The sequence below is a fragment of the Protomyces lactucae-debilis genome (genome assembly GCF_002105105.1).
Source record: "Protomyces lactucae-debilis strain 12-1054 chromosome Unknown BCR37scaffold_4, whole genome shotgun sequence".
NCBI classification, from domain to species: Eukaryota; Fungi; Ascomycota; class Taphrinomycetes; order Taphrinales; family Protomycetaceae; genus Protomyces; species Protomyces lactucae-debilis.
In genome coordinates this window covers 621,271-634,376 of record NW_024467996.1, presented here as the reverse complement: position 1 = coordinate 634,376, position 13,106 = coordinate 621,271, and the positions used below count along the sequence as shown (strand labels likewise).

Genomic DNA, 13,106 nt, shown 5'->3' with positions numbered 1-13,106 from the left:
TTTGTCTGCGCGGTCGCAAATTCATTCGCGGGGCAACATGCGAAGCGGACAACCAACACGAATGCAGAAATGGCAATATAGAGCATGGGTAGCGGGCAAGGGTAGCACAAACGGTCAGAGCCATGACTCTATGTAGAATGCTCAAGACATAGGGTGTCGCGTTGCGGCCGTAGTCGAGAACAGGACTTGCTTGGTATGAAGTGTATCGCGTTCTCACACAGACATCAATGCCGGGTGCTAGAACGGTATCAAATTGCCAACCTGCGTCTGATCAGCAGGGAAATTCAGTTCAAGGGCTCTTACCTGTCCATTCGCTTCTGCTGGAGCGCCAAATAGCTTGTTGGCCTGGTCCCGGTTGCCTAATCTCTGTCAGTCCTCAGCCAGAAGTTCGATAGAGGCCTTACAGCACATAACAATCACTCCAGCGGGCCATGCAATGATGGCAACAAGAATCATTGCAACGAATCCAAGCGTTGGACCCAGGATCCTGCATCTACCTGATCTCGTCAGCTTGCTTAAACACCGTAAGGCTCGCGATTACAGGGATTTCTGTCGCTGCCAAATTCAAAGCAGAGGGGGACGAAAAAGGACATGTTTGAATATAGGCGCGACCACGAGCTTTGCCTAGCGCTGCGGACTTCTTTTGGCTGAAGTTGATGTTGCCCAAGTCGCCATCAGTTGGCGTTGCGAAATTGATTGTTCAGATGGGCATAGTTTTGGTTGCGCAGATGGAGCATCATGGAGGGACCTGGCTTATTACAAGTGGACTATAATGCACTGACTGCAACCAATGTCCTCGCCTGTGTAGAGACGTACAAAACATTGTCGCATTCGTGGATCTCGTAACCAGATGAAGCTGGAACGCTGGAACGCACTGCTACTGTCATCGCAATCTGGGAGTGTGGCATCACGGTGCCTCGCAACACACGCCCCCGCAAGGCAATACTCGATGCTTACAGATTCTACACGTGGGCTCGGTCATTTGTCAAAGAGACTGACTGCGGAACGCGATTGAAAGCAAACAAAAAGACGCATGCTGTGAGCATCGGCATGGTCGATTTTGCGGTGCAGAGACTCGAGACACTCAAGCCCGCTGTAGGCTCCCCTGAATTGCCAACCTGCGGGAACCTGCTCGGAGTCTCGAGCACGCCCGCCTCACATTCAACTCAAAGGACTGGTCTTGGACTTTATTTGCAGCCTTGATGACCCTGGATTGCAAACCAGCGCTCGTTCCGGTTGAGGCAGCCTTTTCTGGTCCTTGCCACAGTCACGCCGCATGCCTGGAGCGCATCAATCAGAGCAGCTCGATAGAATGTACCGTGTAAGACGTCAGCCAATTGGGCGGCCTTGCGCGCGGTCTCCAACGCCTCGGCTTGAAACGGAACGGGGGCTTGGCATTCGCTCTGGTGTAATGGCAACGTGGTGATCTTCTGGTCAGACAAGGTTCGCACCACGATCAGAAACCAAACAAAGGGTTAACTTATTACGTTGCACGACGATTGCTTCATGGCCACGAATGCATCTGTTAGGTCAACAACCCCGTCCGCAGCATTACAAGTTTTGGCGTTCGTGGTCGCATCTGGATGTCGACCGCTTCACCACTTGGCTACCGCAGTTTTTATATCCCAAAGCGGCTTCTGCTTGAAGCTGCTAAGCGGGAAAGTCGGAAAAGGTCATGATGCAAGTCGACCCCGACATGGGTCTGATCGTGGTGCGATTCTTGTCTTACCACAAGACCATCACCCTGCCATTGCACCAGAGCGAATGCCAAGCTCTCGTTCCGTTCCAAGCCGAGGCGGCGGAGACCGCGCGCAAGGTCGCCCGGTTGATTGATGTCTTACAGGGTACGTTAAATCGAGCTGCTCTGGTCGATGCGCTCCAGGCATGCGGGGTGACCACGGCGAGGACTAGCAAGAAGTCCGTGAGGGGTTGGCAGACCATCATTGAGGTGCTTCTGTTCGACGTCTGGGCTCGCCTGCTGTCCAGTGAAGGGGGCATTCAATTGAAGCGTGCATCAGGGAGGGAAAACTCTTATATCGTTCAAATTGGGGGCCAACGGGCAATAAGTGTCCAAAACATCGAGGCGCTCATGGTCGTCGTGGGGTCCGGGGTCTTCCTGGGCGACCAAGTTGCCAGAGCTTGCTTGTCGCTTCGACAATGGCCATCTGGTGTTCAGCTACAAGAGTTGGCGGTGGACGGTACCTGCCCACTTGATGACGCTGGACCTCCTCGCCACTGGCATCTTTATGGCCTGGGCGATCAAGTAGCCTGGCATGATGCCAGTCCGGCAACCCAATCTAGCCGACTTGCAGTGCTTCATCCAGATCCTAGATGCACCATCAATCCAACCTTGAGCAAGGCTTTGAGGCATGCGGTGTCGAGTTTGGCACTGGGTATGAGCGCATGCGCAAAGATACGTTCAAAACGATTGCTGATCTGCTGGAAGGCGCTACGCGGTTGAAGTTGCGGTCCTATGGCAACACCAAGCATCTGACGGTTTGCTGGCCTATCGCAAACATCCAGACCTCAGTGCTGGCCGAAGGCCCCATATGCCTCAAAGCCTTGCTTTAGAGCGTCCGGGTTCTTGGACGACGACAATACAAGGATTGGAGTGACTTTTTCCAAATCATTCACAATTGGCTGGCGAGCAGGCAGCATGCCAGGCTGCTTAACAGCCCATGCCATATAGATGGATGTAGCAAGGGGTTCCAGCTCCATCAAGTAGTCGGGTTCCGTCCATTGGCCAACCTTCGTAGCGAAATAGCAGATGGCCATTGTCGATGCGACAAGCAAGGTCTGTTTACTTGGTCGCCCAGGAAGACCCCACGGGGACCTTGAGCGCCTCGATGTTCTGGACATGCAACATCTGTTTGCCCCCCAATTTGCACAATATAGGAGTTATCTCGCCCTGCTGCACGCTTCAATTGAACGCCTCATTCACTGGACAGCAGGCGAGCCTAAACATCGGATAGACGCACCCGAATGACTATTTTCCAACTCCTCTTGGACTGTTTGATGGTCCTCGCCATGGTCACGCCGCATCCTTGGCGCGCATCAACCAGAGCAGCTCGATCGAACGTACCCTGTAACATCAGTCAGCCGGGCGACCTTGTGCACGAGGCAAGACATCGAATAGACGCACTTCAATGAGAGTTTTCTACCCCTTGCGCGCCGACTTGAAGGCGACGCCGCGGACAGGACGCAACATCGAGCCAGCCCTCATCCCAATAGAGGCTGCCTTGTGTTGGGTTGAGCATTGGTGGAAGGATAGGGATGGGGACTGCTGCTCCATAGCGTACCGTTAGCATTTTATAGCTTACATGAATACTACTTGTGCTGAGGTTGAATGATGGGAATACCTTGTTCAGATGGAACGCGGTTTGTTGGGACGAAGCACGTGCTTGCTGAGCTAGCAGCACGGTTTTGAGAAGCATCTCTTATGTTGTAAGTATGCTTCAATCTCTTCCACATCTCATGCTCAGGCCAACTACATACGTATAGCTGCTTGAGTTATGAATGTGGAGGAGCAGCGGCGTAAGGAACCTGAGGCCTTACAACGACGCACTTTTAACAAGTCCAGTTCTCGAGATGGGCCGCAACACGACAAGCTGTGTCTTAAGCATGCTACATAGATTCGGATATGGACTACTAACAAGATACCGCTCATTTCAGGCTCACACGGCCAGCGCGAACAATTTCATCGACAGAAAGTATGTTTGAGCTGATGACAGAGGCCGATGCATTCAGACTGCGCAAGACGCGGTAGCAATCCCAGATACCTTCTGCCTCTGGCGAAAAGGGTTCTCCTGTGCGAAGGTCAAGCCCAACTGCTGCTTGGCTCTCAGCATGCTCGTCGAGGAGCGCGACGATGGTGTCTTGTACATCGAAGCCAGCATTTGCTGCGAGGGTTTTCGGAATGACCAGCAGCGCCTCAGCGAATGCTTGAACACCCATCTTGGCCTTGCCCTTGACTGTCTTACTGAAGACATTGTTCAAATGCGCAGAACACGCAATTTGGAAGGCACCTGCACCAGGTACGACACACTTGTCCTCAATAACATTCTTGACGGCACGGAGACCATCGCGGACGGCATCTTGAATCTGGGTAATCGTGTGTGCATTCGGACCCTTGATGAGCAAAGTCACCGACTTTGGGTCCTTGACTTCCTCAATGAATGTGAACTTATCTTCCCCAAGCGTGTGCTCGTAGACAAGACCAGCCCAACCAAGAATTTCGGGCTTCAAGTCGTCCACACTGTTTTGCGCTACGCCGCCGCAGATGAGCTGTAGCCTCTCCATGTTACGACGCTTGGCTCTGCGCAGAGCGATGATGTTGTGCTTGGCAAGGACGTCCAAGGACAATGGATCAATACCTTTTTGGTTTACAATGACGAAGCCCTTGGAAGGATCGCCACCGCAAACAGCCTCCTTGAGCTCAACAATCTTTTTCAATTTGGCATCAACGAATCTGCGTTCCGATTCAACGAGTTTCTCGCGCTGCTCTGCACTGCTGTAGAAGAAGCCAGAGTTGATTTCCGACTTTTCATACTCAAGCGAGACATTGATTGTCAGGATGAATGCATTTTCCATACGCTTGGGCATGTCAGGGTGCCGTGCACCGTGGTCGAGAAGCAGCCCGCGGATGAGCTGCGTCTCTGAGGCTGATCTATGCTGCATCTTCATAATCTCGACCATGTGCAAGTCAATGGGCGTGTCCTCGCGAGCAATGGCAAGGACGGCATCCACAATGGCTGGTGCAAGCGTCTCTACAATGCCTGCAGGGATCTTTGTTGTGAGTGATGTGCGTGCCACAGACATCAAGAGCTCGCGGTCCACCTCTTTGCTGATCTTGAAGCTGTCGAGAAACTCGGAGGCTTCTTTCTTGGCGAGATCAAAGCCTTCACAAATCAAGGAGGGATGCAGACCTTCTTGAATATATCGCTCAGCCTGGTGAAGAAGTTCGCCGACCATGAGACATACAGATGTTGTGCCATCACCCGTCATGTCGTCTTGAGCCGTTGCCGCTTTTGCAATCATGGAAGCTGTTGGATTTGTGATGTGCATTTCCGTCAAGAGCACTTTGCCATCCTTGGTGAGCTTGATGTTTCCCGAGCCATCCACAAGCCTGCCGTTAGAGTAAGATTAGAGAACGAGACACGTACATTTTAATTGTGCCCTTTGGACCAAGATTGGATTTGAGGACATCCTGCAATCCTGTCGCAGCGGTAATGTTTACCTGCAACGCCTGATCGCGGCGAACACTTTCCGCCTTTGGGTTCAGTCTACTGTCAGCTTTGTAGCTAGAATATAGATGCCTTACAATTGCATCGACATGCTGGCTGTTTGGTAGTTACTGCTGCTTGTTCGTGGTCGTGTTCGCGCTCAAATTTTCTTGCGCGTCCTCGAGCACTCGCAGCAAATTCAGCGCAGAGTCGCAGACAGTACTGCTCTAATAGGGCCAGATACCGTCGAGCATGCGCATTCAGCTATGTAGGTGGCCCGTACGAGACTATAGACTAGAGCCAAAGATTTGGTAGCGCCGGCAGATACTTGGACCATACTCCTCATACGCCTGCTTCGTGTGGCAGAATGTGTGAAACTCTGCCGTCGACGCCAGCAGCGAACCTCCATAAAACACGGCGTGCTTTTGCTTCTTGTGTGAGATGACCTGCACGTCGAGGCCACCAGACTTCGCGCCCGACTTGGTCTCGGACCTGAGAATACGCTCGTCCACCAATTGCTTAATGTCCCGCTGCAGACGTCGGCCGAAATTGGTAAACATGGTACTGCCGCCAGAAAGCACAATATTGCGGTAGAGTCCACGTCTCACGTCGATGGGCGACTGCTGAATGACCGTGTCCACAACTTCAGGCAATGGCGTCAAGAAATCGCTCGACGCGAGCTCTGGGTTGAAGAAGATTTCAGGCGCAAGGAACTGCTCGTAGCCAACATCCACATTGACACTTGGCCGGTTCGGGTAGTCAACGACATACTTGCGAAACTTCTCCGGGTCCTGGTCGTACTTGTTGAACTCTTGCACTATATCCTGGCAGACGTAGGAGTAGTTTTCCTTAATCTTCTCTGCCGTTTTGAGGGATGTGTCTGGCTCGTTGCGATCACGCAGCAAGGTCTGGACAAAGTGCGTAATGTCTCTTCCGGCAATAGGGATATTTTTGATGGCAGAGCCAATAACATAGCCCTCAGCAACTGGAATGACATGGGTGACACCATCTCCAGAGTCAATGACAGTACCGGTCAATGACCTGTCCTTCGATTTGGACGAGATCCAAGAGGCAGCCAGTGCAAGAACCGCTTGGACGGCAATATAGAGTCCCTGGCAATTGAAGGACTCAAACATGATTTCCGCCGTATTTTCACGGTTCTCTGGAGGGTTGAGGGGTGGCTCCGTCAGCAGAAAGTGGTGGTCTTCTGGTTCAACGCGAAGATACTTGAAGATACTTTCCTGCCAGAAACGCTCCATGTGATCCCAATTCTCAATTTGTCCATGCTTGATGGGGTAATTGATGCCGTAGGCACTGCTCGAGGATGATGTCTGTGCAATGGCTTCTTCGCCAATGTAAAAGTCAAGATCCTCTGTGCCGCGCTTCTGCGCCAAGTTGCCTCCACTACTCCCACCACCGCCAGACAAAAATGAGGGCTTCGAGGGCTTTGCAGGTCCTGATCCGGCTGGCCCGCTGCCGGAGCGTGTTGCGATTGCTGTGGGAAAGACAAAGCTCGGGCTGTCGTTACCAGCAAATCCAAGCTTTGTCAGACCGGTTCCGTTATCCATGATAACCTGCTGTCAGATGCGCATGATAAGGATTGGGAGCTTACGGGAGGAGCTGTGGGCGCCATGCTGTGTCGATAGCCAGCTGCTGGCTTGATGTCGACTCTTGGCCGTCGTTCTGCTGCCGGTGACGAAGGGAGCGAGGATTCAGATGGGACAAAAGTAGCTCGACCTTGGTCTTGTGGCCTACAGTGAATGCTCTGTAATATACTATGTGATACCATGCTTACTATGCAGCGGGACGCTTGCGAAGAACCGCAACAGATTCGACGTGGTAGGTATTTGGGAATAGGTCAAATCCTCTCACAGATTCGAGCACATAGTCCTTGCCCTTGTCGTGGCCCAAGATGAATCCAACATCTCTGGCCTGAGTCTGTACGCAGCAAGAGACATAGACCACAACTTTTGGAGAGTAGTCGAGGAGCTGGTTGAGGAACACTTCGTCGCATCCCTTTCTCGGCGGATCCACAATCATCGCCGTCTCCGCTGCAGGAAAGGTGATTTGCTTAAACAAGAGCTCAGCACTGCCAGCCAGAAACTCGGCATTGTTTACATTATTGGCTTCTGCATTCTTCTTTGCCCATGCAATACTGTCTTGCGAAATCTCCACGCCATTGACTGCACTGAGTCCCTCGCTGCAAGTGATGCTAAACAAACCAGAGCCACAGTACGCGTCAATCAGATATTTGGCGGAAGACTGCAGTTGCTCACGCACATAGCTTGTGAGTCGGGGCATGATACTGTTGTTGTTTTGGAAAAAGGCGCCAGCAGGAGATTCAAACTGCTTGTCTCCAATGATTTCCGTAATTATCTTTTTGGAATCCGTTACATAGTCGTGTGTTAAGCCCTCTTCTGATTTCATTGTTGTCTCTCTCAAGAGCAATGTTGCTCCTCTCTTGAATGCTGATAGATTGCCCAAGACACGCTTGCGCTCTGCGTTCAGCCCCCGATTGAGGGCGGGCGTGGCAATTGGGCATTCTTCAATGTCCAACACCTTTCGCCGGCCTTTTTCGTTGAAACCAATTTCTGGTACTTGTCCAGGCGCAAAACCTTTCCGTGGCTGGTCAAAGTGAGGTGTAATTTTGGTGCGATAGCCGTACTGCAATGGAGATGCCATTGTCTCCCCAACGATTGGTATGAGGGAGGGCTCCAGATCGCAAAAGTCTTCGTAGGCGTGGACAACAACTTGCCGTTTGTGCTCTAGTTGTGCAGCATAGGGTAGTTGTTGGAATTGGCAGCCCGAGCATTTGCCAAAGTACTTGCACTGGACCAAAGAATCGTCTCGCCTGGATGACTTGCTCAGAACTTCAACCATGTCGCATAGTATAATCTTGTCTACTTCATTGATAAAGTATGGCTTGGCCTTGACGCATTCGCCCGGAAGGGAGAAGGGTACAATGACTGCATACTCGCCACAGAGACCGAGCCCATCTCCAGTCGAGTTGAGACAGACGACCTCAACCTCAAATGTTACCAGCTTTTCAGGAGTTACATTGGTATTGGGCTGGGCCTGCTTCCTCATGCGGGCAATGTCCTTGATGAGAACTTCGTCGCCAGCAGACCCAGCCTTGGCCTTTTTAGCTCCTTTCTGTTTCTTGGTGCGAATCCGTGTACTACTTCCCTCTGCCTGTCGTGGAGCAGGCGATGCTGCACGCTTGAGTGTCTCGGTGCTCATCAGACACAATGAACGGAAGACTTGAGTCTGAAGCGATGCGGCCTGTAGCAGTAGCTGAGAAGCAAAGGGCAATTTCCTGGCAGCAGCAATGATGGTTGTATGAGCACTTGTTGAGATGTCTGAGCCGAGTAATGGCTGTTGACAGCAGCTGTAGACAGTGAACAGAGTAGCAGTAGTACAGTACCTGCACTGGTCCTGCAGTATCGGCGTATCGCACTATTTCTTTTTCCCCCTGCACGTGAATTGACAGAAGGCAACACCCACGAGCTCAACCATCAAGCAGCTCTTCTCTTCCACAGCTCCAGCAAAGGCACAGAGCCGCTCAGAGCAATGCACCGGTGTCGGGTGTTTGCCAAAGAAGCTGCCGTATGCCGCCGTCTGTTCTCTGCAAGTCCAAGATTACAAAATGGCGCTATTGATGAAATTGCAAATTCAGTCAAGGCTGAGCATGGACAGCAGCAGGGACCGTCTGTACTCAACAACAAGCTCAGAACAACACATAAGCGCATCAACTATCCGTCAGACTTTTCCAAGATTGACCCCATTTTGGACGCCAACCATCCGAAGACGCTTGCTTTCGGTAAGTCGGGCGATACGCAGTACCAGTCCCTACCTGCTTTTCCGCCCGATACGACAGGCGAAGGTCTTGCAGAGGACGAAACGGAGCTACTTGCAAAGGCAACGGGACTGACGACACTTGAAATCAAATCTCTTATTCAACGGCCGCTCGTGGTTCGGCGCGTTGTAAATCAGACCCGCAAGGGCAAGCAGGCGAGTATGTATTGCTTGGCTGTTGTTGGTAATGGCAAAGGCATGATTGGCTTTGGTGAGGGTAAACATGCAGAGCAAGGGACAGCGACACGCAAAGCAGTAACGCAGGCAGTGAAGAACATGGAATTCGTGCATCGCTACCAGGATCGCACCATCTACGGCGACGTGGACTACAAATTCCACGCTGTACAGCTCAGACTTCGCTCACGGCCTGCAGGATTTGGTATTCGAGCCAACCACTTCATCTACGAAATTTGTCGTTGTGCAGGCATCACCGACCTCTCAGCAAAGGTCTGGGGCAGCCGCACAGGCATGAACGTGGTCAAGGGCGTCTTCGAGGCGCTCAAGGAACAAAGACTACCGAGCACCATTGCACAAGCGCGAGGTCGGCGTATTGTTGATGTGGAATCTGCCTACTACAGCAGGCAGGCATAGTCCTTTGAACGGTATTTCCACATTCATTACTAGCATAGCATACATGTATTCACTCACTCGTCGCCAATTCACTCAGTCATGGCAAGCAATGAACTCGACTTGACCAAAGGACACTCCCCGCCAAGTTCCAGATCAATCGCGTACTGCAGCAGACTTCCAGCACTGCTAACGACCATGACGTGTGGCTCAGGTCCCGCTGTACTGATTGCCACCACAGACTTGACTTTACCGCCATTTTGCAGCTTGAGACTCGCAAAGTCACGTATAGGTTCCCACATCTCCGTGACACTATTCGGGAGATATGCACCAAAGGTATCAGCGAATGTCCGACCAAAGCCCTGTGAGCTTTTCCGAATCATGCTCATTGCGCCCTTTGGCGGTACACGCGCTGTAGACGGGGCTTCCTGTCGATCACGCCGTGCATGGTCGTGCGAAAGCTTAAACACATGCACCGTTTCTGAATCAGAAGAGCAAGCGAGAAAGGTCGATGAGAGGTCGAAATTCAGACTGTAAATCTTGGCTGGTAAACTGCCTCTGCGGAACTGAAAGAGCTTGTCTGCACCAGGTACACTGAAGACGCGTATGATGGTGCCTTTGTCCGATGCTGTTGCCAATTTTGTGCCATCCGAGCTCAATGCAATGCACGACAAGGGCGATTTGTGAGCTTCGACCACATTGACAGGTTGAAGGGAAGATGCATCGTAGATGAGAACATCGCCAGAGACTGGCACATGCGCTGGATTTGCAACAGGCGCATGGGCCGGCGCGCCATCTGCTCCAGAGGAAGGCATGGGTGTGGGAGACGGATACGCGATATAGCAAGCGTCTGAGGAGGAAGACAAGGCACAGATGGCGTTGGGATTGGGCGACGTCTCGATAGTATGCAGCAGTTTCATGTTGGCAATGTCATAGACATAGAGATTCTGCGACAACACAGCGACGAGACGCTTCCGATTGAGCTTGACGGCTAGAATAGCAGTGGGAAAGGTCAGCTCGCAGATGGATGAGCCACGCTTCGTATTGACAATCTGCAAACGACGCGGACTCAAGTCTGGCTGGTCGCCTAGACCAACAAGTGCAACGAGCGATGTGCAAAAGAGCATCTCGACGATGGACCGACCGCCGGGATGTTCATAGATCTTGCCAAATGGTTCGCAGTTGTAGAGTCTGTAGCCTTCCTTTGTACCGACACTGACGCAGGTGTAGTCCTGGTTGAAATTGCCAGCGAATGCCGCGTTCATTGCGACGCCCGTAGCGTCCTGCTGCTGCTGCTGATGAATCTGCCAGCTGCTCTATGACAGAAGATCGCGCAGGGTCGGAGGTGGTGTTTGTCGACTCTCTTCAGCTGTTCTATTTGAGACGCGACGGCGACGACCCCACACCGAACCAACACATCATAAAGTCACTTTTTGGTGGAAACGTGCTCTGAGGATGACGCTACAGAGCAGGGGGTTCGGTCAGTCAGCGTTAAGACAAGGAGACTCGCGCTGGACGGCAGCGCCTCCTTGCAAGCACGGTAGAACAGGCACCTGTCCGCTGTATTCGTGCAAAATTGGCGGGTGAAGATTTTTTTCGCCCTGTTTTTGAGACCGACTTGTCGTCTTGAAGAGCCTGGTCACTCCTGCTCGGGTCCAAACATCAATCAAACAGGTAAGAGAGTTCCCTTCCACTCTCTTGGAGCGTCTGTCGTCTCCAAACAACAAATGGCAGCAACTAGGTCAACACCAAAGGCAACCTGGGGCCCCGGAGGTCTCATCTGAGCTTATTGTACCTTTGCCGCATGCGGTCAAAGCGTACAGCTCCCTCCAGTTTACTTTATGGCATATAACGACCACCCACTGCATCATTGCCGGCCCTTGCGGCATTGATTATCAAATCGGTCGGGGTTCTGCCTGGTCCCCGATTGGAGCCCTCGTTCTTCTTGTGCCGGTCCCGATACGCTGTTTCTCGACCGCGTAGTCTAGCATGCCCACTTTGGGAGTGTCCCCTTCTCGCTCTCACTATGAGTGGATCTCACCATACTAGTCGAAACGGCTTGCTTCGAAGCTTTTTTCGGGGTTTTTTCGAAAAAGCATTGCGCTGGCCAGCCTGTCTGGTCTTGTGGTAGGCTTGCTACGGCAATCCTTACTACAAATACGCTGGGGAACAGCATCACTATTGAGACTAGCACTGGGAGTGACGAGATATGCTGTGTCTCTTATGACCAGCCAATTTGCCTTACGGCACTAAAGCGTTGTTCTGCGTGGAGAGCTGGAGGCACCTTGTGCGGAAGGTTCTCTGTTTTGCTTCCTTCTTATAATGGAGGACAGTAGTTGAGCTGAATACGACGTAGCTTTTTTTTTAGCTAAATCCCACCACACCACAATTCCAAGCTTGAAGCAGCCCAGGCAACAATGAAGTCCATGAGAGCCATCCGCATCCATAAGACAGGCGGCCGAGAGGTCATGCAGCTAGAGCAGCTACCTGTACCCACCGCTCAGCAACTCGGCCCAAAACATCTGCTCATCAAGAATAAGGCAATCGGAGTCAATTTTATCGACACTTACTTTCGCGAGGGCTTGTACAAGGCTGCACTGCCCTTGACATTGGGCAAGGAGGCAGCAGGTGAAGTCGTTGCTGTTGGTTCAGAAGTCAAGGATGTTCAAGAGGGAGACCGGGTCGTATATTCGGCTGTGTCTGGAGCGTATGCCGAGCTAACTGTGCTGGACAATGGCATGTTTGCCAAAATTCCCCAGGGCATCAGCGAGGAGCTTGCTGCCGCAAGCTTCGTTCAAGGATTGACCGCCATCACGCTCGTTGAAGAAACTTACAAGGTGAAGCGCGATGATTGGATCTTGGTACATGCAGCTTCTGGAGGTATGGGCGGCTGGCTGGTTCAGATCCTTGTCGCAATGGGTGCCAATGTGATTGGCACTGCTTCCACACAAGCGAAGCTCGATCTTGCCAAGGCGAATGGTTGCCAACACCTCATCAATTACTCAAGCGAAGACGTTGTTCAACGAGTGAAGGAGTTTGTTCCTGAAGGCGTGCATTGTGCTTATGACGGCGTTGGCAAGGACACGTTCCAAATCTCACTCGATTGCCTGCGTCGTAAGGGAACCTTGGCCAGCTTTGGCAATGCATCTGGCGCAGTCCCGCCAATCAGTATTCTTTCCCTGACGCCCAAGTATGACTCACCCTCTGGAAGCAAGCTAACGGCAGAAACATCACTCTTGTCAGGCCCCAGGTCTTTGGCTACCTGGGCACACCGGAAGAGCTCAAATACTACACGGAGAAGTTGTTTGACCATCTGAAGAGGGACCACATCAAGGTCGCCATCCACAAGACTTATCCACTGGAGGATGTCCAGCAGGCGCATGCAGATCTCGAAGGCCGAGTCAGCACTGGAAAGCTCTTACTTAAGCTTTAGAATCAAGTAGATATTGAGATGCCGAATTT

The 13,106-nt window shown here is 52.0% G+C and overlaps 8 protein-coding genes across 8 annotated transcripts; 3 read left to right on the top strand and 5 right to left on the bottom strand.

The window, feature by feature from the left end:
- Positions 1 to 61: 61 nt before the first annotated feature.
- Positions 62 to 659, bottom strand: BCR37DRAFT_377458 (uncharacterized protein). Its single transcript, XM_040868832.1, has 4 exons — positions 542 to 659; positions 405 to 497; positions 304 to 359; positions 62 to 261 (listed from the first exon to the last, which is right to left on the bottom strand). Exons 1-4 carry the CDS (start codon positions 591 to 593, stop codon positions 238 to 240), a joined length of 225 nt encoding a protein of 74 aa, XP_040727232.1. The 5' UTR covers positions 594 to 659; the 3' UTR covers positions 62 to 237.
- Positions 660 to 1,678: 1,019 nt separating this feature from the next.
- BCR37DRAFT_386122 (uncharacterized protein) lies at positions 1,679 to 2,461 on the top strand (the record flags this gene model as incomplete). The annotated part of the gene is made up of 1 exon (XM_040870414.1): positions 1,679 to 2,461. One exon carries the CDS (start codon positions 1,679 to 1,681, stop codon positions 2,459 to 2,461), a length of 783 nt encoding a protein of 260 aa, XP_040727231.1.
- A 1,121-nt stretch (positions 2,462 to 3,582) lies between these two features.
- Positions 3,583 to 5,374, bottom strand: BCR37DRAFT_377455 (chaperonin-containing T-complex zeta subunit Cct6). Its single transcript, XM_040868831.1, has 3 exons — positions 5,321 to 5,374; positions 5,163 to 5,282; positions 3,583 to 5,125 (listed from the first exon to the last, which is right to left on the bottom strand). Exons 1-3 carry the CDS (start codon positions 5,332 to 5,334, stop codon positions 3,664 to 3,666), a joined length of 1,596 nt encoding a protein of 531 aa, XP_040727230.1. The 5' UTR covers positions 5,335 to 5,374; the 3' UTR covers positions 3,583 to 3,663.
- Positions 5,375 to 5,400: 26 nt separating this feature from the next.
- BCR37DRAFT_377454 (actin family) lies at positions 5,401 to 6,890 on the bottom strand. The gene has a single exon (XM_040868830.1). It carries the CDS (start codon positions 6,788 to 6,790, stop codon positions 5,510 to 5,512), a length of 1,281 nt encoding a protein of 426 aa, XP_040727229.1. The 5' UTR covers positions 6,791 to 6,890; the 3' UTR covers positions 5,401 to 5,509.
- A 60-nt stretch (positions 6,891 to 6,950) lies between these two features.
- BCR37DRAFT_377453 (uracil-5--methyltransferase) lies at positions 6,951 to 8,665 on the bottom strand. Its single transcript, XM_040868829.1, has one exon. The coding sequence runs from the start codon at positions 8,460 to 8,462 to the stop codon at positions 7,017 to 7,019; it is 1,446 nt and encodes a 481-aa protein (XP_040727228.1). The 5' UTR covers positions 8,463 to 8,665; the 3' UTR covers positions 6,951 to 7,016.
- A 574-nt stretch (positions 8,666 to 9,239) lies between these two features.
- BCR37DRAFT_402128 (ribosomal protein S5, C-terminal domain-containing protein) lies at positions 9,240 to 9,668 on the top strand (the record flags this gene model as incomplete). Its single annotated transcript, XM_040871889.1, has 1 exon — positions 9,240 to 9,668. One exon carries the CDS (start codon positions 9,240 to 9,242, stop codon positions 9,666 to 9,668), a length of 429 nt encoding a protein of 142 aa, XP_040727227.1.
- BCR37DRAFT_377451 (WD40-repeat-containing domain protein) lies at positions 9,362 to 11,161 on the bottom strand. The gene has a single exon (XM_040868828.1). The coding sequence runs from the start codon at positions 10,907 to 10,909 to the stop codon at positions 9,737 to 9,739; it is 1,173 nt and encodes a 390-aa protein (XP_040727226.1). The 5' UTR covers positions 10,910 to 11,161; the 3' UTR covers positions 9,362 to 9,736.
- An 850-nt stretch (positions 11,162 to 12,011) lies between these two features.
- On the top strand, positions 12,012 to 13,097 carry BCR37DRAFT_377447 (uncharacterized protein). The gene is made up of 2 exons (XM_040868827.1): positions 12,012 to 12,834; positions 12,870 to 13,097. Exons 1-2 carry the CDS (start codon positions 12,062 to 12,064, stop codon positions 13,075 to 13,077), a joined length of 981 nt encoding a protein of 326 aa, XP_040727225.1. The 5' UTR covers positions 12,012 to 12,061; the 3' UTR covers positions 13,078 to 13,097.
- Positions 13,098 to 13,106: the final 9 nt, after the last annotated feature.

Coding starts and splice junctions, on each gene's coding strand:
- BCR37DRAFT_377458 (XM_040868832.1), bottom strand. CDS start 593: ATGTCCTTTTTCGTCCCCCTCTGCTTTGAATTTGGCAGCGACAGAAAT. Junction 360..404: donor TGGAGTGATTGTTATGTGCT/GTAAGGCCTCTA, acceptor GACAGAGATTAG/GCAACCGGGACCAGGCCAAC. Junction 262..303: donor CAGCAGAAGCGAATGGACAG/GTAAGAGCCCTT, acceptor GATCAGACGCAG/GTTGGCAATTTGATACCGTT.
- BCR37DRAFT_377455 (XM_040868831.1), bottom strand. Junction 5,126..5,162: donor CCAAAGGGCACAATTAAAAT/GTACGTGTCTCG, acceptor CTCTAACGGCAG/GCTTGTGGATGGCTCGGGAA.
- BCR37DRAFT_377451 (XM_040868828.1), bottom strand. CDS start 10,909: ATGAACGCGGCATTCGCTGGCAATTTCAACCAGGACTACACCTGCGTC.
- BCR37DRAFT_377447 (XM_040868827.1), top strand. CDS start 12,062: ATGAAGTCCATGAGAGCCATCCGCATCCATAAGACAGGCGGCCGAGAG. Junction 12,835..12,869: donor ATTCTTTCCCTGACGCCCAA/GTATGACTCACC, acceptor AGCTAACGGCAG/AAACATCACTCTTGTCAGGC.
- BCR37DRAFT_377453 (XM_040868829.1), bottom strand. CDS start 8,462: ATGAGCACCGAGACACTCAAGCGTGCAGCATCGCCTGCTCCACGACAG.
- BCR37DRAFT_377454 (XM_040868830.1), bottom strand. CDS start 6,790: ATGGATAACGGAACCGGTCTGACAAAGCTTGGATTTGCTGGTAACGAC.